This window comes from Mustelus asterias, unplaced genomic scaffold, assembly GCF_964213995.1.
Source record: "Mustelus asterias unplaced genomic scaffold, sMusAst1.hap1.1 HAP1_SCAFFOLD_749, whole genome shotgun sequence".
Lineage (NCBI taxonomy): Eukaryota > Metazoa > Chordata > Chondrichthyes > Carcharhiniformes > Triakidae > Mustelus > Mustelus asterias.
This window is the reverse complement of record NW_027590697.1, coordinates 169,018-192,053: the sequence shown is the minus strand read 5'-3', so window position 1 is coordinate 192,053 and position 23,036 is coordinate 169,018. Positions and strand designations below refer to the sequence as shown.

The 23,036-nt window shown below is 54.1% G+C and overlaps 1 protein-coding gene across 1 annotated transcript in view; it reads right to left on the bottom strand.

Annotated features, from left to right (window-relative positions):
* The window catches only part of LOC144487342 (PDZ domain-containing protein 4-like), a 111,200-nt gene that overhangs the window by 10,621 nt on the left and 77,543 nt on the right, over positions 1 to 23,036 (bottom strand). The window contains exons 2-3 of the mRNA XM_078205425.1: positions 9,417 to 9,722; positions 4,366 to 4,456 (exon numbers count right to left, since the gene is read on the bottom strand). Coding sequence (XP_078061551.1) covers positions 4,366 to 4,456; positions 9,417 to 9,722 — 397 coding nt within the window. The remainder of the gene's footprint in view (positions 1 to 4,365; positions 4,457 to 9,416; positions 9,723 to 23,036) is intronic.

The following is a 23,036-nucleotide window of genomic DNA, read 5'->3' as shown; positions in this document are numbered from 1 at the left end:
AACCTCCTCCAGCCCCAGACCCCCTCCCTATCTCTCTAACCTCCTCCAGCCCCTACACCCCCTCCCTATCTCTGTAACCTCCTCCAGCACCTACAACCCTCCCTATCTCTGTAACCTCCTTCAGCCCCTACACCCCTCCCTATCTCTGTAACTTCCACCAGCCCCTACACCCCTTCCTATCTCTGTAACCTCCTCCAGCCCCTACACCCCCTCCCTATCTCTGTAACCTCCTCCAGCCCCAGACCCCCTCCCTATCTCTGTAACTTCCACCAGCCGCTACACCCCTCCCTATCTCTGTAACCTCCTCCAGCCCCTACACCCCCTCCCTATCTCTGTAACCTCCTCCAGCACCTACAATCCTCCCTATCTCTGTAACCTCCTTCAGCCCCTACACCCCTCCCTATCTCTGTAACTTCCACCAGCCCCTACACCCCTTCCTATCTCTGTAACCTCCTCCAGGCCCTACACCCCCTCCCTATCTCTGTAACCTCCTCCAGCCCCAGACCCCCTCCCTATCTCTGTAACTTCCACCAGCCGCTACACCCCTCCCTATCTCTGTAACCTCCTCCAGCCCCTACACCCCCTCCCTATCTCTGTAACCTCCTCCAGCCCCTACACCCCCTCCCTATCTCTGTAACCTCCTCCAGCCCCTACACCCCCTCCCTATCTCCGTAACCTCCTCCAGCCCCTACACCCCCTCCCTATCTCTGTAACCTCCTCCAGCCCCTACACCCCCTCCCTATCTCCGTAACCTCCTCCAGCCCCTACACCCCTCCCTATCTCTGCCACCTCCAGCCCCCTACACCCCCTCCCTATCTCTGTAACCTCCTCCAGCCCCTACACCCCTCCCTATCTCTGTAACCTCCTCCAGTCCCCTACACCCCCTCACTATCTCTGTAACCTCCTCCAGCCCCTACACCCCTCCCTATCTCTGTAACCTCCTCCAGTCCCCTACACCCCCTCACTATCTCTGTAACCTCCTCCAGCCCCTACACCCCTCCCTATCTCTGTAACCCCCTCCAGCCCCTACACCCCCTCCCTATCTCTGTAACCTCCTCCAGTCCCCTACACCCCCTCACTATCTCTGTAACCTCCTCCAGCCCCTACACCCCTCCCTATCTCTGTAACCTCCTCCAGTCCCCTACACCCCTCCCTATCTCTGTAACCTCCTCCAGCCCCTACACCCCCTCCCTATCTCTGTAACCTCCTCCAGCCCCTACACCCCCTCACTATCTCTGTAACCTCCTCCAGCCCCTACACCCCTCCCTATCTCTGTAACCTCCTCCAGTCCCCTACACCCCCTCCCTATCTCTGTAACCTCCTCCAGCCCCTACACCCCTCCCTATCTCTGTAACCTCCTCCAGTCCCCTACACCCCCTCCCTATCTCTGTAACTTCCACCAGCCGCTACACCCCTTCCTATCTCTGTAACCTCCTCCAGCCCCTACACCCCCTCCCTATCTCTGTAACCTCCTCCAGCCCCAGACCCCCTCCCTATCTCTCTAACCTCCTCCAGCCCCTACACCCCCTCCCTATCTCTGTCACCTCCTCCAGCCCCAGACCCCCTCCCTATCTCTGTAACTTCCACCAGCCGCTACACCCCTCCCTATCTCTGTAACCTCCTCCAGCCCCTACACCCCCTCCCTATCTCTGTAACCTCCTCCAGCACCTACAATCCTCCCTATCTCTGTAACCTCCTTCAGCCCCTACACCCCTCCCTATCTCTGTAACTTCCACCAGCCCCTACACCCCTTCCTATCTCTGTAACCTCCTCCAGGCCCTACACCCCCTCCCTATCTCTGTAACCTCCTCCAGCCCCAGACCCCCTCCCTATCTCTGTAACTTCCACCAGCCGCTACACCCCTCCCTATCTCTGTAACCTCCTCCAGCCCCTACACCCCCTCCCTATCTCTGTAACCTCCTCCAGCCCCTACACCCCCTCCCTATCTCTGTAACCTCCTCCAGCCCCTACACCCCCTCCCTATCTCCGTAACCTCCTCCAGCCCCTACACCCCCTCCCTATCTCTGTAACCTCCTCCAGCCCCTACACCCCCTCCCTATCTCCGTAACCTCCTCCAGCCCCTACACCCCTCCCTATCTCTGCCACCTCCAGCCCCCTACACCCCCTCCCTATCTCTGTAACCTCCTCCAGCCCCTACACCCCTCCCTATCTCTGTAACCTCCTCCAGTCCCCTACACCCCCTCACTATCTCTGTAACCTCCTCCAGCCCCTACACCCCTCCCTATCTCTGTAACCTCCTCCAGTCCCCTACACCCCCTCACTATCTCTGTAACCTCCTCCAGCCCCTACACCCCTCCCTATCTCTGTAACCCCCTCCAGCCCCTACACCCCCTCCCTATCTCTGTAACCTCCTCCAGTCCCCTACACCCCCTCACTATCTCTGTAACCTCCTCCAGCCCCTACACCCCTCCCTATCTCTGTAACCTCCTCCAGTCCCCTACACCCCTCCCTATCTCTGTAACCTCCTCCAGCCCCTACACCCCCTCCCTATCTCTGTAACCTCCTCCAGCCCCTACACCCCCTCACTATCTCTGTAACCTCCTCCAGCCCCTACACCCCTCCCTATCTCTGTAACCTCCTCCAGTCCCCTACACCCCCTCCCTATCTCTGTAACCTCCTCCAGCCCCTACACCCCTCCCTATCTCTGTAACCTCCTCCAGTCCCCTACACCCCCTCCCTATCTCTGTAACTTCCACCAGCCGCTACACCCCTTCCTATCTCTGTAACCTCCTCCAGCCCCTACACCCCCTCCCTATCTCTGTAACCTCCTCCAGCCCCAGACCCCCTCCCTATCTCTCTAACCTCCTCCAGCCCCTACACCCCCTCCCTATCTCTGTCACCTCCAGCCCCTACACCCCCTCCCTATCTCTGTCACCTCCTTCAGCCCCTACACCCCTCCCTATCTCTGTAACCTCCTCCAGCCCCTACACCCCCTCCCTATCACTGTAACCTCCTTCAGCCCCTACACCCCTCCCTATCTCTGTCACCTCCTCCAGCCGCTACACCCCCTCCCTATCTCTGCAACCTCCTACGACCCTCCGAGATCCCTGCGCTCCTCCAATTCCGGCCTCTTGAGCATTCCCCAATTCCCATCGCTCCGCCATTGGCGGCCGTGCCTTCAGCTGCTAGGGTGAGGGGTGCCGTGAGCTCCGGAATTCCCTCCCTAAACAAACATGGTTTGTTTTCTCTTGGACGTTGGAGTCTTCGGGGTGATCTGATAGATTTTCCAAAATTATAAGTGGCACGGTCAGAATGGATAATTGGAGTCTTTTCCCAGGGTCGAAATGTCAGTTACTGGGGGAGATAGGTTGAAGCTAAAAGGGGGAAAGTTTAAAGGAGATGTGGGAGGTAAGTTTTTTACACGGGGGGGAAGGTAGGAGGCTGGAATGCGCTGCCAATAGCAACGTTGAAGAGGTGGAATAGTCCAGAACAATACGCCTCCTGTTAGCCCTGATTCCGGGAATGGGCCGCACCAGCTGAATAATCCTGAGTGCGTTAATAGCCACACTAACAACTGATTGTAGATAACCAATCAGATTATGCCAGGAATTAAGGCAAAGACTATTTTCTAAATGGGGAAAATGCTCAGGAAATCAGAAACACAAAGGGACTTGGGAGTCATTGTTCGAGATTCTCTTAACGTTAACGTGCAGGTTCAGCCGGCAGTTAGGAAGGCAAATGCAATGTTAGCATTCATGTCGAGAGGGCTAGAATACAAGAGCAGGGATGTACTTCTGAGGCTGTATAAGGCTCCGGTCAGACCTAGGGGTCATAGTTTGAGGATAAGGGGTAAACCTTTTAGAACTGAGGTGAGGAGAAATTTCTTCACCCAGAGGGTGGTGAATGTGTGGAATTCACTCCCACAGAAAGTAGCTGAGGCCAAAACATTGTGTGATTTCAGGAAGGAATTAGATATCGCTCTTGGGGCTAAAGGGATCGAGGGATATGGGGGGGAAGGGGGGGGATCAGGATATTGAATTTGATGATCAGCCGTGATCAAAATGAATGGTGGAGCAGCTCGAAGGGCCGAATGGCCTCCTCCTGCTTCTGGTTTCGATGTTATTTCTAAACAGAGACCCCTTCTCTATGAACGGTATGCTTTGTCTGTATAGTGCGTGAGAAACAATACTTTTCACTGTATCCCAGTACATGTGACAATAATAAATCAAATCAAATCCTAGTTCCAGATTCCCACCAGAGGAAACATTCTCTCCCCATCCCCCTGTCCATAAACCCCCTCAGGGTCGTAAAGGTCACCTTTCACTCTTCTAAACTCCAGCGGATACAGGGCGTGGGATGTTAAAATGAGTTAATGTGCTGTAGGATAGCGGAGCGCGCACCCACCTCGTACTCCAGTTCCTCTGACCGGTCCACTTCATGATGCCCACTGTCCAGGTAGTCATTGGGGTCATAAAAATCGTTCCCAATGGGTGGGCTACAGGGACAAAGAGAAACTGTCAACAACGAGGCTGCGGGGAGAGAGGTTAAGCACACAAAGCAGATCAAAACTAGCCCTGGGAGAGAGGTGTGAGACACAGAGGGCTCAGGGAAAGTATAGACTCATTGTTTATTCAGCAGGGTAAGGATCTCTGTACACAGTCTGTGTTTATTCAGTAGGGTAAGGATCACTGTACACAGTCTGTATTTATTCAGTAGGGTAAGGATCACTGTACACAGTCTGTGTTTATTCAGCAGGGTAAGGATCACTGTACACAGTCTGTGTTTATTCAGCAGGGTAAGGATCTCTGTACACAGTCTGTATTTATTCAGCAGGGTAAGGATCTCTGTACACAGTCTGTGTCTATTCAGCAGGGTAAGGATCACTGTACACAGTCTGTGTTTATTCAGTAGGGTAAGGATCACTGTACACAGTCTGTGTTTATTCAGCAGGGTAAGGATCTCTGTACACAGTCTGTGTCTATTCAGCAGGGTAAGGATCACTGTACACAGTCTGTGTTTATTCAGTAGGGTAAGGATCACTGTACACAGTCTGTATTTATTCAGCAGGGTAAGGATCACTGTACACAGTCTGTGTTTATTCAGCAGGGTAAGGATCACTGTACACAGTCTGTGTTTATTCAGTAGGGTAAGGATCACTGTACACAGTCTGTATTTATTCAGCAGGGTAAGGATCTCTGTACACAGTCTGTGTTTATTCAGCAGGGTAAGGATCACTGTACACAGTCTGTGTTTATTCAGCAGGGTAAGGATCACTGTACACAGTCTGTATTTATTCAGTAGGGTAAGGATCACTGTACACAGTCTGTATTTATTCAGCAGGGTAAGGATCTCTGTACACAGTCTGTTTATTCAGCAGGGTAAGGATCACTGTGCACAGTCTGTTTATTCAGCAGGGTAAGGATCACTGTACACAGTCTGTGTTTATTCAGCAGGGTAAGGATCACTGTACACAGTCTGTGTTTATTCAGCAGGGTAAGGCTCTCTGTACACAGTCTGTATTTATTCAGCAGGGTAAGAATCTCTGTGCACAGTCTATGTTTATTCAGCAGGGTAAGGATCTTTGCACACAGTCTGTATTTATTCAGCAGGGTAAGGATCTCTGTACACAGTCTGTGTTTATTCAGCAGGGTAAGGATCTCTGTACACAGTCTGTGTTTATTCAGCAGGGTAAGGATCTCTGTACACAGTCTGTTTATTCAGCAGGGTAAGGATCTCTGTACACAGTCTGTCTATTCAGCAGGGTAAGGATCACTGTACACAGTCTGTGTTTATTCAGCAGGGTAAGGCTCTCTATACACAGTCTGTATTTATTCAGCAGGGTAAAGATCTCTGTACACAGTCTGTGTTTATTCAGCAGGGTAAGGATCACTGTACACAGTCTGTGTTTATTCAGCAGGGTAAGGCTCTCTGTATACAGTCTGTATTTATTCAGCAGGGTAAGGATCTCTGTGCACAGTCTATGTTTATTCAGCAGGGTAAGGATCTTTGTACACAGTCTGTATTTATTCAGCAGGGTAAGGATCTCTGTACACAGTCTGTGTTTATTCAGCAGGGTAAGGATCTCTGTACACAGTCTGTTTATTCAACAGGGTAAGGATCTCTGTACACAGTCTGTGTTTATTCAGCAGGGTAAGGATCTCTGTACACAGTCTGTTTATTCAACAGGGTAAGGATCTCTGTACACAGTCTGTGTTTATTCAGCAGGGTAAGGATCTCTGTACACAGTCTGTGTTTATTCAGCAGGGTAAGGATCTCTGTACACAGTCTGTTTATTCAACAGGGTAAGGATCTCTGTACACAGTCTGTGTTTATTCAGCAGGGTAAGGATCTCTGTACACAGTCTGTGTTTATTCAGCAGGGTAAGGATCTCTGTACACAGTCTGTTTATTCAACAGGGTAAGGATCTCTGTACACAGTCTGTGTTTATTCAGCAGGGTAAGGATCTCTGTACACAGTCTGTGTTTATTCAGCAGGGTAAGGATCTCTGTACACAGTCTGTGTTTATTCAGCAGGGTAAGGATCTCTGTACACAGTCTGTTTATTCAACAGGGTAAGGATCTCTGTACACAGTCTGTGTTTATTCAGCAGGGTAAGGATCTCTGTACACAGTCTGTTTATTCAGCAGGGTAAGGATCTCTGTACACAGTCTGTCTATTCAGCAGGGTAAGGATCACTGTACACAGTCTGTGTTTATTCAGCAGGGTAAGGCTCTCTATACACAGTCTGTATTTATTCAGCAGGGTAAAGATCTCTGTACACAGTCTGTGTTTATTCAGCAGGGTAAGGATCACTGTACACAGTCTGTGTTTATTCAGCAGGGTAAGGCTCTCTGTATACAGTCTGTATTTATTCAGCAGGGTAAGGATCTCTGTGCACAGTCTATGTTTATTCAGCAGGGTAAGGATCTTTGTACACAGTCTGTATTTATTCAGCAGGGTAAGGATCTCTGTACACAGTCTGTGTTTATTCAGCAGGGTAAGGATCTCTGTACACAGTCTGTTTATTCAACAGGGTAAGGATCTCTGTACACAGTCTGTGTTTATTCAGCAGGGTAAGGATCTCTGTACACAGTCTGTTTATTCAACAGGGTAAGGATCTCTGTACACAGTCTGTGTTTATTCAGCAGGGTAAGGATCTCTGTACACAGTCTGTGTTTATTCAGCAGGGTAAGGATCTCTGTACACAGTCTGTTTATTCAACAGGGTAAGGATCTCTGTACACAGTCTGTGTTTATTCAGCAGGGTAAGGATCTCTGTACACAGTCTGTGTTTATTCAGCAGGGTAAGGATCTCTGTACACAGTCTGTGTTTATTCAGCAGGGTAAGGATCACTGTACACAGTCTGTTTATTCAACAGGGTAAGGATCTCTGTACACAGTCTGTGTTTATTCAGCAGGGTAAGGATCTCTGTACACAGTCTGTTTATTCAGCAGGGTAAGGATCTCTGTACACAGTCTGTCTATTCAGCAGGGTAAGGATCTCTGTACACAGTCTGTATTTATTCAGCAGGGTAAGGATCTCTGTACACAGTCTGTGTTTATTCAGCAGGGTAAGGATCTCTGTACACAGTCTGTTTATTCAGCAGGGTAAGGATCTCTGAACACAGTCTGTTTATTCAGCAGGGTAAGGATCTCTGAACACAGTCTGTATTTATTCAGCAGGGTAAGGATCTCTGTACACAGTCTGTATTTATTCAGCAGGGTAAGGATCTCAGTGCACAGTCTATGTTTTTTCAGCAGGGTAAGGATCACTGTACACAGTCTGTTTATTCAGCAGGGTAAGGATCTCTGTACACAGTCTGTTTATTCAGCAGGGTAAGGATCTCTGTACACAGTCTGTTTATTCAGCAGGGTAAGGATCACTGTACACAGTCTGTGCCTATTCAGCAGGGTAAGGATCTCTGTACACAGTCTGTGTTTATTCAGCAGGGTAAGGATCTCTGTACACAGTCTGTGCCTATACAGCAGGGTAAGGATCTATGTACACAGTCTGTTTATTCAGCAGGGTAAGGATCACTGTACACAGTCTGTTTGTTCAGCAGGGTAAGGATCTCTGTACACAGTCTGTATTTATTCAGCAGGGTAAGGATCTCTGTACACAGTCTGTGTCTATTCAGCAGGGTAAGGATCTCTGTACACAGTCTGTGTTTATTCAGCAGGGTAAGGATCTCTGTATGCAGTCTGTGTTTATTCAGCAGGGTAAGGATCTCTGTACACAGTCTGTGTCTATTCAGCAGGGTAAGGATCTCTGTACACAGTCTGTGTTTATTCAGCAGGGTAAGGATCTCTGTATGCAGTCTGTGTTTATTCAGCAGGGTAAGGATCTCTGTACACAGTCTGTGTTTATTCAGCAGGGTAAGGATCTCTGTCTGCAGTCTGTGTTTATTCAGCAGGGTAAGGATCTCTGTACGCAGTCTGTGCCTATTCAGCAAGGTAAGGATCTCTGAACACAGTCTGTTTATTCAGCAGGGTAAGGATCTCTGTATGCAGTCTGTGTTTATTCAGCAGGGTAAGGATCTCTGTACACAGTCTGTGTCTATTCAGCAGGGTAAGGATCTCTGTACACAGTCTGTGTTTATTCAGCAGGGTAAGGATCTCTGTATGCAGTCTGTGTTTATTCAGCAGGGTAAGGATCTCTGTACACAGTCTGTGTTTATTCAGCAGGGTAAGGATCTCTGTATGCAGTCTGTGTTTATTCAGCAGGGTAAGGATCTCTGTACGCAGTCTGTGCCTATTCAGCAAGGTAAGGATCTCTGTACACAGTCTGTTTATTCAGCAGGGTAAGGATCTCTGTACACAGTCTGTTTATTCAGCAGGGTAAGGATCTCGGGACACAGTCTATTTATTCAGCAGGGTAAGGATCTCTGTACACAGTCTGTTTATTCAGCAGGGTAAGGATCTCTGTACACAGTCTGTTTATTCAGCAGGGTAAGGATCTCTGTACACAGTCTATGTTTTTTCAGCAGAGTAGGGGTCACTGTACACAGTCTGTTTATTCAGCAGGGTAAGGATCTCTGTACACAGTCTGTGTTTATTCAGTGGGGTAAGGATCACTGTACACAGTCTGTGTTTATTCAGTGGGGTAAGGATCACTGTACACAGTCTGTGTTTATTCAGCAGGGTAAGGATCTCTGTATGCAGTCTGTGTTTATTCAGCAGGGTAAGGATCTCTGTATGCAGTCTGTGTTTATTCAGCAGGGTAAGGATCTCTGTACGCAGTCTGTGCCTATTCAGCAAGGTAAGGATCTCTGAACACAGTCTGTTTATTCAGCAGGGTAAGGATCTCTGTACACAGTCTGTTTATTCAGCCGGGTAAGGATCACTGTGCACAGTCTGTTTATTCAGCAGGGTAAGGATCTCTGTTCACAATCTCTGATATTCAGGTATGGGATCGCCCTGTGCGTTTCCAGCGTGTGTGGCATTTGTCGGTACTCACATTTCGGACAGGGCGTAGGGCTCTAACTGGACGACTGGGGGAGACGGCGGCTGCACCTTGCTAAGGGCCATGATGTGTTCGAAGGTGATCTCGGTCTGGGTGCCATTGTCGACGAGTTGCAGGTCCTGGATTGAGGTGGGAATCTTTCCTCTGGGACTGCGCCGCAAGACCTGGATCACCAGGGGGTCCCGGGCAGGCCTGAGGACATCGGCATACTGCTCCTGGCTCACTTTGCAAACCTCCTTGTCCAGCACCTTGGAGAGACCACAGACATCCGAGTAAACACAGAGACTGTGCAGCACTGCTCTCGACACCGGGGGAGGTCCCCACACGTACAGGGACACCGGGGGAGGTCCCCACACGCACAGGGACACCGGGGGAGGTCCCCACACACACAGGGACACCGGGGGAGGTCCCCACACGCAGGGACACCGGGGGAGGTCCCCACGCGCAGGGACACCGGGGGAGGTCCCCACGCACAGGGACACCGGGGGAGGTCCCCACGCACAGGGACACCGGGGGAGGTCCCCACACGCACAGGGACACCGGGGGAGGTCCCCACGCACAGGGACACCGGGGGAAGTCCCCACGCACAGGGACACCGGGGGAGGTCCCCACGCACAGGGACACCGGGGGAGGTCCCCACACGCACAGGGACACCGGGGGAGGTCCCCACACGCAGGGACACCGGGGGAGGTCCCCACACGCACAGGGACACCGGGGTGGTCCCCACACGCAGGGACACCGGGGGAGGTCCCCACGCACAGGGACACCGGGGGAGGTCCCCACGCACAGGGACACCGGGGGAGGTCCCCACACGCACAGGGACACGGGGGGGAGATCCCCACACGCACAGGGACACGGGGGGGAGGTCCCCACACGCACAGGGACACCGGGGGAGGTCCCCACACGCACAGGGTCACCGGGGGAGGTCCCCACGCACAGGGACACCGGGGGAAGTCCCCACGCACAGGGACACCGGGGGAGGTCCCCACGCACAGGGACACCGGGGGAGGTCCCCACACGCACAGGGACACCGGGGGAGGTCCCCACACGCAGGGACACCGGGGGAGGTCCCCACACGCACAGGGACACCGGGGTGGTCCCCACACGCAGGGACACCGGGGGAGGTCCCCACGCACAGGGACACCGGGGGAGGTCCCCACGCACAGGGACACCGGGGGAGGTCCCCACACGCACAGGGACACGGGGGGGAGGTCCCCACACGCACAGGCACACGGGGGGGAGGTCCCCACACGCACAGGGACACCGGGGGAGGTCCCCACGCACAGGGACACCGGGGGAGGTCCCCACACGCAGGGACACCGGGGGAGGTCCCCACACGCACAGGGACACCGGGGTAGGTCCCCACACGCACAGGGACACCGGGGGAGGTCCCCACACGCACAGGGACACCGGGGGAGGTCCCCACACGCAGGGACACCGGGGGAGGTCCCCACGCACAGGGACACCGGGGGAGGTCCCCACACGCAGGGACACCGGGGGAGGTCCCCACGCACAGGGACACCGGGGGAGGTCCCCACACGCAGGGACACCGGGGGAGGTCCCCACGCACAGGGACACCGGGGGAGGTCCCCACGCACAGGGACACCGGGGGAGGTCCCCACACGCACAGGGACACCGGGGGAGGTCCCCACACACAGGGACACCGGGGGAGGTCCCCACACGCACAGGGACACTGGGGGAGGTCCCCACGCACAGGGACACCGGGGGAGGTCCCCACACGCACAGGGACACTGGGGGAGGTCCCCACACGCAGGGACACCGGGGGAGGTCCCCACACGCACAGGGACACCGGGGGAGGTCCCCACGCACAGGGACACCGGGGGAGGTCCCCACGCACAGGGACACCGGGGGAGGTCCCCACACGCAGGGACACCGGGGGAGGTCCCCACGCACAGGGACACCGGGGGAGGTCCCCACGCACAGGGACACCGGGGGAAGTCCCCACGCACAGGGACACCGGGGGAGGTCCCCACGCACAGGGAGACTGGGGGAGGTCCCCACACGCACAGGGACACCGGGGGAGGTCCCCACACGCACAGGGGCACCGGGGGAGGTCCCCACACGCAGGGACACCGGGGGAGGTCCCCACGCACAGGGACACCGGGGGAGGTCCCCACGCACAGGGACACCGGGGGAGGTCCCCACGCACAGGGACACCGGGGGAGGTCCCCACGCACAGGGACACCGGGGGAGGTCCCCACGCACAGAGGGACACCGGGGGAGGTCCCCACACGCAGGGACACCGGGGGAGGTCCCCACGCACAGGGACACCGGGGGAGGTCCCCACACGCAGGGACACCGGGGGAGGTCCCCACACGCACAGGGACACCGGGGGAGGTCCCCACGCACACAGGGACACCGGGGGAGGTCCCCACACGCACAGGGACACCGGGGGAGGTCCCCACACGCACAGGGACACCGGGGGAGGTCCCCACACACAGGGACACCGGGGGAGGTCCCCACACGCAGGGACACCGGGGGAGGTCCCCATGCACAGGGACACCGGGGGAGGTCCCCACACGCACAGGGACACCGGGGGAGGTCCCCACGCACAGGGACACCGGGGGAGGTCCCCACACGCACAGGGACACCGGGGGAGGTCCCCACACGCACAGGGACACCGGGGGAGGTCCCCACACACAGGGACACCGGGGGAGGTCCCCACACGCAGGGACACCGGGGGAGGTCCCCATGCACAGGGACACCGGGGGAGGTCCCCACGCACAGGGACACCGGGGGAGGTCCCCACACGCAGGGACACCGGGGGAGGTCCCCACACGCAGGGACACCGGGGGAGGTCCCCACACGCACAGGGACACCGGGGGAGATCCCCACACACAGGGACACCGGGGGAGGTCCCCACACGCACAGGGACACTGGGGGAGGTCCCCACACAGAGGGACACCGGGGGAGATCCCCACGCACAGGGACACCGGGGGAGGTCCCCACACAGAGGGACACCAGGGGAAAGGCCCCACAGTGCAGGGGCACCAGGGGAAGGGGACACCAGGGGAAGGGCCCCACAGCGCAGGGACACCAGGGGAAGGGCCCAGGCTGCCCCATCCTCTCCCTGTACTGTTCCTCATGATGTATCATCTCTCAGAGCGGGAGGAGTGACTTCCCTCCTCAGCCCCATACTCCCACCCCGCCCCCCCACCCCCCGTACTCCCAGAGTGTGTACTCACCGTGTGTGGGCTCGTGGGTCTGCGTCCTAAACCCCCGTGCCTCAGTCCAGTTGAGCCCTGTGGGGGAGAAAGAGAGAGAATGGAATAATTATACCGCTGGAGGCAGGGCTGCCAATCACTGGAGGAATGGCCTGAGCTCCCAAACCCTGTCATAGTCACAGAGACACAGAGACACAGAGATACAGAGACGCAGAGACACAGAGACGCAGAGACACAGAGATACAGAGACGCAGAGACGCAGAGATACAGAGATACAGAGCGCAGAGACACAGAGACACAGAGATACAGAGATACAGAGCGCAGAGACACAGAGACACAGAGATACAGAGATACAGAGACGCAGAGACACAGAGATACAGAGACACAGAGATACAGAGACGCAGAGACACAGAGACACAGAGACACAGAGACGCAGAGATACAGAGACACAGAGACACAGAGACGCAGAGACACAGAGACACAGAGACACAGAGATACAGAGCGCAGAGATACAGAGCGCAGAGACACAGAGATACAGAGACGCAGAGACACAGAGACGCAGAGACGCAGAGACACAGAGACACAGAGACACAGAGATACAGAGCGCAGAGATACAGAGCGCAGAGACACAGAGATACAAAGACGCAGAGACACAGAGACGCAGAGACACAGAGACACAGAGACACAGAGATACAGAGCGCAGAGATACAGAGACACAGAGACACAGAGACGCAGAGACACAGAGATACAGAGACGCAGAGACGCAGAGATACAGAGATACAGAGCGCAGAGACACAGAGATACAGAGACGCAGAGACACAGAGACGCAGAGACACAGAGACACAGAGACACAGAGATACAGAGCGCAGAGATACAGAGCGCAGAGACACAGAGATACAGAGACGCAGAGACACAGAGACGCAGAGACACAGAGACACAGAGACACAGAGATACAGAGCGCAGAGATACAGAGACACAGAGACACAGAGACACAGAGACGCAGAGACACAGAGATACAGAGACGCAGAGACGCAGAGATACAGAGATACAGAGCGCAGAGACACAGAGACACAGAGATACAGAGATACAGAGATACAGAGCGCAGAGACACAGAGACACAGAGACGCAGAGATGCAGAGACACAGAGACACAGAGACACAGAGACACAGAGATACAGAGACACAGAGACACAGAGACACAGAGCGCAGAGACACAGAGACACAGAGACACAGAGATACAGAGATACAGAGACACAGAGACACAGAGCGCAGAGACACAGAGACACAGAGACACAGAGACACAGAGATACAGAGATACAGAGATACAGAGCGCAGAGACGCAGAGACACAGAGATACAGAGACACAGAGACACAGAGACACAGAGCGCAGAGACACAGAGACACAGAGCGCAGAGACACAGAGACACAGAGCGCAGAGACACAGAGCGCAGAGACACAGAGACACAGAGACACAGAGACGCAGAGACGCAGAGACGCAGAGACGCAGAGCGCAGAAAAGGCCCTTCAGCCCATCGAGTCTGCACCCACAATAACCACCACTAAAATGGCGCTAATCCGACTTCCCTGAACTTGTCCCATGTCCCCGAACGTTATAATTCAAGTTTATTTATTATTGTCACAAGAAGGCTTACATTAACACTGCAATGAAGTTACTGTGACAATCCCCTGGTCGCCACACTCCTGTTGGGGGACACTGAGGGAGAATTTAGCACGGCCAATGCACCCTAACCCGCACGTCTTTCAGACTGTGGGAGGAAACCGGAGCACCCGGAGGAAACCCACGCAGACACGGGGAGAACGTGCAGACTCCGCACAGACAGTGACCCGAGCCGGGAATCGAACCCGGGTCCCTGGCGCTGTGCGGCAGAGAGTGACAACCTGCTGTGTTCAACCAACCCTCATGAGCGGCACGGTGGCGCAGTTGTTAGCACTGCTGCCTCACAGCACCAGGGACCCGGGTTCGATTCCCGGCTTGGGTCACTGTCTGTGCGGAGTCTGCACGTTCTCCCCGTGTCTGCGTGGGTTTCCTCCGGGTGCTCCGGTTTCCTCCCACAGTCTGAAAGACTTGCTGGTTAGGGTGGATTGGCCGTGCTAAATTCTCCCTCAGTGTAACCCGAACAGGAGTGTGGCGACTAGGGGATTGTCACAGTAACTTCATTGCAGTGTTAATGTAAGCCTTACTTGTGACACTAATAAATAGATTTAAACTCAGGCAGACGGGGGGAAGGAGGGGGGGTGGGAATGGAACGGGGAGGCTGAGGGGCAGGGGAACGAGACGGCTGGGGGGGGGTGCTTCCTTCAATCATTGAGTAGATGTTTGGAGAAGATGGAGGCAGCCTCGGAACGCTCCTCCCCGCCTCTCCCTCCCCTGCCGAGGGAGCCTGCGGGGATGAGAGTGCGGAGGTAATTGGTTAACTCACAAAGCGAGGCGGAGTGGGGGAGGGGAGGCCTGTTCCTTTAATGGAACATACCGTTGCCACAGCAACAGGAATCGAGGAATTTTTTTTTTTATTGGTCACACTGAGGTCAGTGATCCTCCGGAGGATCCGACAAGGAAAGCCGGCACGTGACAGCGAGAACTAGGACACATCAGCAGCGACCACGGGGAGGAGAGGGTGGCAGAGGCAGGCAGACAGCGGGGAACAAAACCCCACAAATCCCACACTCATTAACAAAACACCAACCTCCCCTCGCTCACACCCTCACTGAGATCCCAGTCCGCGGAGTGTTTGATGGGGGACAGTGTAGAGGGAGCTTTACTCTGTATCTAACCCCGTGCTGTACCTGTCCTGGGAGTGTTTGATGGGGGACAGTGTAGAGGGAGCTTTACTCTGTATCTAACCCCGTGCTGTACCTGTCCTGGGAGTGTTTGATGGGGGACAGTGTAGAGGGAGCTTTACTCTGTATCTAACCCCGTGCTGTACTTGTCCTGGGAGTGTTTGATGGGGACAGTGTAGAGGGAGCTTTACTCTGTATCTAACTCCGTGCTGTACCTGTCCTGGGAGTGTTTGATGGGGACAGTGCAGAGGGAGCTTTACTCTGTATCTAACCCCGTGCTGTTCCTGTCCTGGGAGTGTTTGATGGGGACAGTGTAGAGGGAGCTTTACTCTGTATCTAACCCCGTGCTGTACCTGTCCTGGGAGTGTTTGATGGAGACAGTGCAGAGGGAGCTTTACTCTGTATCTAACCCCGTGCTGTACCTGTCCTGGGAGTGTTTGATGGGGACAGTGTAGAGGGAGCTTTACTCTGTATCTAACCCCGTGCTGTACCTGTCCTGGGAGTGTTTGATGGGGACAGTGTAGAGGGAGCTTTACTCTGTATCTAACCCCGTGCTGTACTTGTCCTGGGAGTTTTTGATGGGGACAGTGTAGAGGGAGCTTTACTCTGTATCTAACCCCGTGCTGTACTTGTCCTGGGAGTTTCTGATGGGGACAGTGTAGAGGAAGCTTTACTCTGTATCTAACCTCATGTTGTACCTGTCCTGGGAGATTTTGATGGGGACAGTGGAGAGGGAGATTTACTCTGTGTCTAACCCTTTGCTGTACCTGTCTTGGGAGTGTTTGATGGGGACAGTGGAGAGGGAGCTTTATTCTGTATCTAACCCCGTGCTGTACCTGTCCTGGGAGTGTTTGAGGGGACAGTGTAGAGGGAGTTACTCTGTATCTAACCCTGTGCTGTACCTGTCCAGGGAGTGTTTGATGGGGACAGTGTAGAGGGAGCTTTAATCTGTATCTAACCCTGTGCTGTACCTGTCCAGGGAGTGTTTGATGGAGACAGTGAAGAGGGAGCTTTACTCTGAATCTAACCCCGTGCTGTACCTGTCCTGGGAGTGTTTGATGGGAATAGTATAGAGGGAGCTTTACTCTGTATCTAATCCCATGCTGTACCTGTCCTGGGAGTGTTTGACGGGGACAGTGTAGAGGGAGCTTTAGTCTGTATCTAACCCCGTGCTGTACCTGTCCTGGGAGTGTTTGATGGGGACAGTGTAGAGGGAGCTTTACTCTGTATCTATCTCCCCCCGTGCTGTACCTGTCCTGGGAGTGTTTGATGGGGACAGTGTAGAGGGACCTTTACTCTGTATCTAACCCCGTGCTGTACCTGTCCTGGGAGTGTTTGATGGGGACAGTGTAGAGGGACCTTTACTCTGTATCTAACCCCGTGTTGTACCTGTCCTGGGAGTGTTTGATGGGGGCAGTATAGAGGGAGCTTTACTCTGTATCTAACCCTGTGCTGTACCTGTCCTGGGAGTTTTTGATGGGGACAGTGTAGAGGGAGCTTTACTCTGTATCTAACCCCGTGCTGTACCTGTCTTGGGAGTGTTTGATGGGGACAGTGTAGAGGAAGCTTTACTCTGTATCTAACCCTTTGCTGTACCTGTCTTGGGAGTGTTTGATGGGCCAGTGGAGAGGGAGCTTTACTCTGTATCTAACCCCGTGCTGTACCTGTCCTGGGAGTGTTTGATGGGGATGGTGTAGAGGGAGCTTTACTCTGTATCTAACCCCGTGCTGTACCTGTCCTGGGAGTGTTTGATGGGGACAGTGGAGAGGGAGCTTTACTCTGAATCTAACCCCGTGCTGTACCTGTCCTGGGAGTGTTTGATGGGGATAGTATAGAGGGAGCTTTACTCTGTATCTAATCCCATGCTGTACCTGTCCTGGGAGTGTTTGACGGGGACAGTGTAGAGGGAGCTTTAGTCTGTATCTAACCCCGTGCTGTACCTGTCCTGGGAGTGCTTGATGGGGACAGTGTAGAGGGAGCTTTACTCTGTGTCTAACCCTTTGCTGTACCTGTCTTGGGAGTGTTTGATGGGGACAGTGGAGAGGGAGCTTTACTCTGTATCTAACCCCGTGCAGTACCTGTCCTGGGAGTGTTTGATGGGGACAGTGCAGGGGGAGCTTTACTCTGTATCTAACCCCGTGCAGTACCTGTCCTGGGAGTGTTTGATGGGGACAGTGCAGGGGGAGCTTTACTCTGTATCTAACCCCGTGCTGTACCTGTCCTGGGAGTGTTTGATGGGGACAGTGGAGAGGGAGCTTTACTCTGTATCTAACCCCGTGCAGTACCTGTCCTGGTAGTGTTTGATGGGGACAGTGCAGGGGGAGCTTTACTCTGTATCTAACCCCGTGCTGTATCTGTCCTGGGAGTGATGGGGATGGTGTAGAGGGAGCTTTACTCTGTATCTAACCCCGTGCTGTACCTGTCCTGGAAGTGTTTGATGGGGACAGTGTAGAGGGAGCTTTACTCTGTATCTAACCCCGTGCTGTACCTGTCCTGGGAGTGTTTGATGGGGACAGTGTAGAGGGAGCTTTACTCTGTATCTAACCCCGTGCTGTACCTGTCCTGGGAGTGTTTGATGGGGACAGTGTAGAGGGACCTTTACTCTGTGTCTAACCCTTTGCTGTACCTGTCTTGGGAGTGTTTGATGGGGACAGTGGAGAGGGAGCTTTACTCTGTATCTAACCCCGTGCAGTACCTGTCCTGGGAGTGTTTGATGAGGACAGTGCAGGGGGAGCTTTACTCTGTATCTAACCCCGTGCAGTACCTGTCCTGGGAGTGTTTGATGGGGACAGTGCAGGGGGAGCTTTACTCTGTATCTAACCCCGTGCTGTACCTGATCTGGGAGTGTTTGATGGGGACAGTGGAGAGGGAGCTTTACTCTGTATCTAACCCCGTGCAGTATCTGTCCTGGTAGTATTTGATGGGGACAGTGCAGGGGGAGCTTTACTCTGTATCTAACCCCGTGCTGTATCTGTCCTGGGAGTGTTTGATGGGGATGGTGTAGAGGGAGCTTTACTCTGTATCTAACCCCGTGCTGTACCTGTCCTGGAAGTGTTTGATGGGGACAGTGTAGAGGGAGCTTTACTCTGTATCTAACCCCGTGCTGTACCTGTCCTGGGAGTGTTTGATGGGGATGGTGTGCAGGGAGCTTTAGTCTGTATCTAACCCCGTGCTGTTCCTGTCCTGGGAGTGTTTGATGGGGACAGTGTAGAGGGAGCTTTACTCTGTATCTAATCCCATGTTGTATCTGTCCTGGGAGTGTTTGATGGGGACAGTGTAGAGGGAGCTTTAATCTGTATCTAACCCTGTGCTGTACCTGTCCTGGGAGTGTTTGATGGGGACAGTGTAGAGGGAGCTTTAATCTGTATCTAACCCTGTGCTGTACCTGTCCAGGGAGTGTTTGATGGGGACAGTGTAGAGGGAGCTTTAATCTGTATCTAACCCTGTGCTGTACCTGTCCTGGGAGTGTTTGATGGGGACAGTGTAGAGGGAGCTTTAATCTGTATCTAACCCTGTGCTGTACCTGTCCAGGGAGTGTTTGATGGGGACAGTGTAGAGGGAGCTTTACTCTGTATCTAACCCCGTGCTGTACCTGTCCTGGGAGTGTTTGATGGGGACAGTGTAGAGGGAGCTTTACTCTGTATCTAACCCCGTGCTGTACCTGTCCTGGGAGTGTTTGATGGGGACAGCGTAGAGGGAGCTTTACTCTGTATCTAACCCCGTGCTGTACCTGTCCTGGGAGTGTTTGATGGGGACAGTGTAGAGGGAGCTTTACTCTGTATCTAACCCCGTGCTGTACCTGTCCTGGGAGTGTTTGATGAGGATGGTGTGCAGGGAGCTATCTCAGTGATAGCCTTGAGTTGGATGCAGTGGGTCAATATATTTGCTGGTTTCTGTCAGGCGGCAGAGATTAAAGAACAGGGAACAAAGGCAAGATTGGAGTGAGGCGGCTTCACTGAGACTGTGTCTAATCCCTCACTTGAACAGATTCTGTACTCTCTGTGGAATTCCAACACTGCACAGAACAAAGGAAGCTTCAATGCAAAATTAATGCACAGAATATTTCTCCAGTACAGTGTGGAAGGATATCGGTTCTGGGATGTGAGATTTGAGCTTTCTTTGCAAGGAATCTGAGTGCTGTCCCTGTTAGTCCCACTTTGCCTTAATTCCGGTGACCCGGGTGTCACTCGCTGAGGGGGGAGGAATTAAAATCCAGTTCATTAAATAACTGTGGAATCAAAATCTCATCTCAGTCGGTGAAGATGGAGGGACTCCCTCCCGTTCCAATTGAGGGAAATACCCACCCACCCCCCGCCCCCGCCGTTACCCTGTCTGGGATTCCCTTGCCTCCAGACACACAGCAGCAAGCGACTCTTAATTACTGATAGCTTTCAGATTAGATACCCATAACCGTTGACATGTGTTTTTCACCCAACACCTCAACAATTAGGAGCGAGCAACAGCTTATCGAAGAATTACAGTGCGGCGCTCCCTCAGCACTGACCCTCCCACAGTGCGGCGCTCCCTCAGCACTGACCCTCCCACAGTGCGGCGCTCCCTCAGCACCGACCCTCCCACAGTGCGGCGCTCCCTCAGCACTGACCCTCCCACAGTGCGGCGCTCCCTCAGCACTGACCCTCCCACAGTGCGGCGCTCACTCAGCACTGACCCTCCCACAGTGCGGCGCCCCCTCAGCACTGACCCTCCCACAGTGCGGCGCTCCCTCAGCACTGACCCTCCCACAGTGCGGCACTCCCTCAGCACTGACCCTCCCACAGTGCGGCGCTCCCTCAGCACTGACCCTCCCACAGTGCGGCGCTCCCTCAGCACCGACCCTCCCACAGTGCGGCGCTCCCTCAGCACTGACCCTCCCACAGTGCGGCGCTCCCTCAGCACTGACCCTCCCACAGTGCGGCGCTCACTCAGCACTGACCCTCCCACAGTGCGGCGCCCCCTCAGTACTGACCCTCCCACAGTGCGGCGCTCCCTCAGCACTGACCCTCCCACAGTGCGGCGCTCCCTCAGCACTGACCCTCCCACAGTGCGGCGCTCCCTCAGCACTGACCCTCCCACAGTGCGGCGCTCCCTCAGCACCGACCCTCCCACAGTGCGGCGCTCCCTCAGCACCCTGCCTAGACCACCTGTATGAATAAACACGGGATCAGTTACTGTACTAACCCAACTGTCAGTCAGGAAGCAACCAAGGAATCCCTGATCGTCCCGATACCATAACTGACTGGATTACTGGAACAGGAGGAGGCCATTCAGCCCCTCTCTCTCTCTCAAGCCCGTTACACAGGAATTGGAGGAGGCCGTTCAGCCCCTCTCTCTCGAGCCTGTTACACAGGAATAGGAGGAGGCCATTTAGCCCCTCTCAAGCCTGTTAAACAGGAACAGGAGGAGGCCATTCAGCCCCTCTTGAGCCTGTTACACAGGAATAGGAGGAGGCCATTCAGCCCCTCTCGAGCCTGTTAAACAGGAACAGGAGGAGGCCATTCACCCTCCTATCCTAACTCCGTCTCCCCGCCTCGGTTCCGTAACCCTCAATCCCACCCTCCCCCACCACCCCCTTTACCCAACAGAAACCTCTCAGTCTGGGGTCTGAAATTTCCAATCGCCCCCTCCAGCCTCGACAGGTTTATTTCGGGGAGGGAGAGAGAGTTCCGGATTCCCATTCCCCTTTGTGTGAGGAAGTGCTTCCTGACATTCCCCCCCCCCCGGAACGGCCGGCCTCTCATTTTAACCTTCTGCCCCCCACCCCCTCGTTCTGGGCCCCCCCTCCCCGCACCAGAGGAAATAGTTTCTCTCTGTCGACCCTATCGAATCCTTTAATCATCTTAAACCCCCCCCTCGATCAGATCACCCCCTCAATCCTCGACACTGGAGGGGAGGGAGCCTCGTCTGTGTGACCTTACCTCACTATTTAACCCTCACAGTCACCCCCTGCCCACCCCCATTATTGGGATAGCCCTGGTCTATCTGCCCCACCCGAAGGGGAGGAAAGGTCCATCCTGAGGTACAGAGGGGTGCGGAGAATTGAACCCAGATAGTCCACAAGGGCTGTGAGTGGAGTTCTAAACAGGTACAGCAGGCAGTAAAGGCAGCAAATGGTATGTTGGCTTTCACAGCGAGAGGATTGGAGTATCGGAATAGGGATGTTTTGCTGCAATTGTACAGGGCGTTGGTGAGGCCACACCTGGAGTATTGTGTGCAGTTTTGGTCTCCTTGTCTGAGGAAGGATGTCCTTGCTATAGAGGGAGCGCAGCGAAGGTTTACCAGGCTGATTCCTGGGATGGCAGGTCTGTCATATGAGGGGAGACTAAGTGGGTTAGGATTATATTCACTGGAGTTTAGAAGAGTGAGAGGGGATCTCATAGAAACTTATAAAATTCTAACAGGGTTAGACAGGGTAGATTCAGAAAGAATGTTCCCGATGGTGGGGGGAGTCCAGAACTAGAGGATGATCGGGGTCTTGTGGTGGCACAGTGGGTTGGCACTGCTGCCTCACAGCGCCAGGGACCCGGGTTCGATTCCCGGCTTGGGTCACTGTCTGTGCGGAGTCTGCACGTTCTCCCCATGTCTGCGTGGGTTTCCTCCGGGTGCTCAGGTTTCCTCCCACAGTCTGAAAGACTTGCTGGTTAGGGTCCATTGGCCGTGCTAAGTTCTCCCTCAGTGTTACCCGAACAGGCGCCGGAGTGTGGCGACTGGGGGATTTTCACAGTAACTTCATTGCAGTGTTAATGTAAGCCTACTTGTGACACTAATAAATAAACTTTAAATCATAAGAATCCAATCACTATAGTTAAGAAAGCCCCACCAACGCCTCTACTTTCTCAGGAGACTAAGGAAATTTGCCATGTCAGCTACGACTCTCATCAACTTTTACAGATGCTCCATAGAAAGCATTCTTTCTGGTTGTATCACAGCTTGGTCTGGGCTCCTGCTCTGCCCAAAACCGCAGGGAACTACAAAAGGTTGTGAATGTAGCCCAATCCATCACTCAAACCAGCCTCCCATCCATTGACTCTGTCTACACTTCCCGCTGCCTCGGGAAAAGCAGCCAGCATAATTAAGGACCCCACACACCCCGGACATTCTCTCTTCCACCTTCTTCCATCGGGAAAAAGATACAAAAGTCTGAGGTCACGTACCGACCGACTCAAGAACAGCTTCTTCCCTGCTGCTGTCAGACTTTTGAATGGACCTACCTTGCATTAAGTTGATCTTTCTCTACACCCTAGCTGTGACTGTAACACTCCATTCTGCACCCTCTCCTTTCCTTCTCTATGAACGGTATGCTTTGTCTGTATGGCGCGCAAGAAACAATACTTCTCACTGTATCCCAATACACGTGACAATAATAAATCAAATCAAATCAAAATCATCAAATCCCTTGCAGAAGGAGGCCATTCAGCCCATCGAACCTGCACCGACCACAAACCCACCCAGGCCCTATCCCCGTAACCCCACATATTTACCCTGCTAATCCCCATGACACTAAGGGGCAATTTAGCATGGCCAATCTACCTAACCCGCACATTTTAGGACTGTGGGAGGAAACCGGAGCACCCGGAGGAAACCCACGCAGACACGGGGAGAATGTGCAGACTTTAGTTCGAGGATGAGGGATA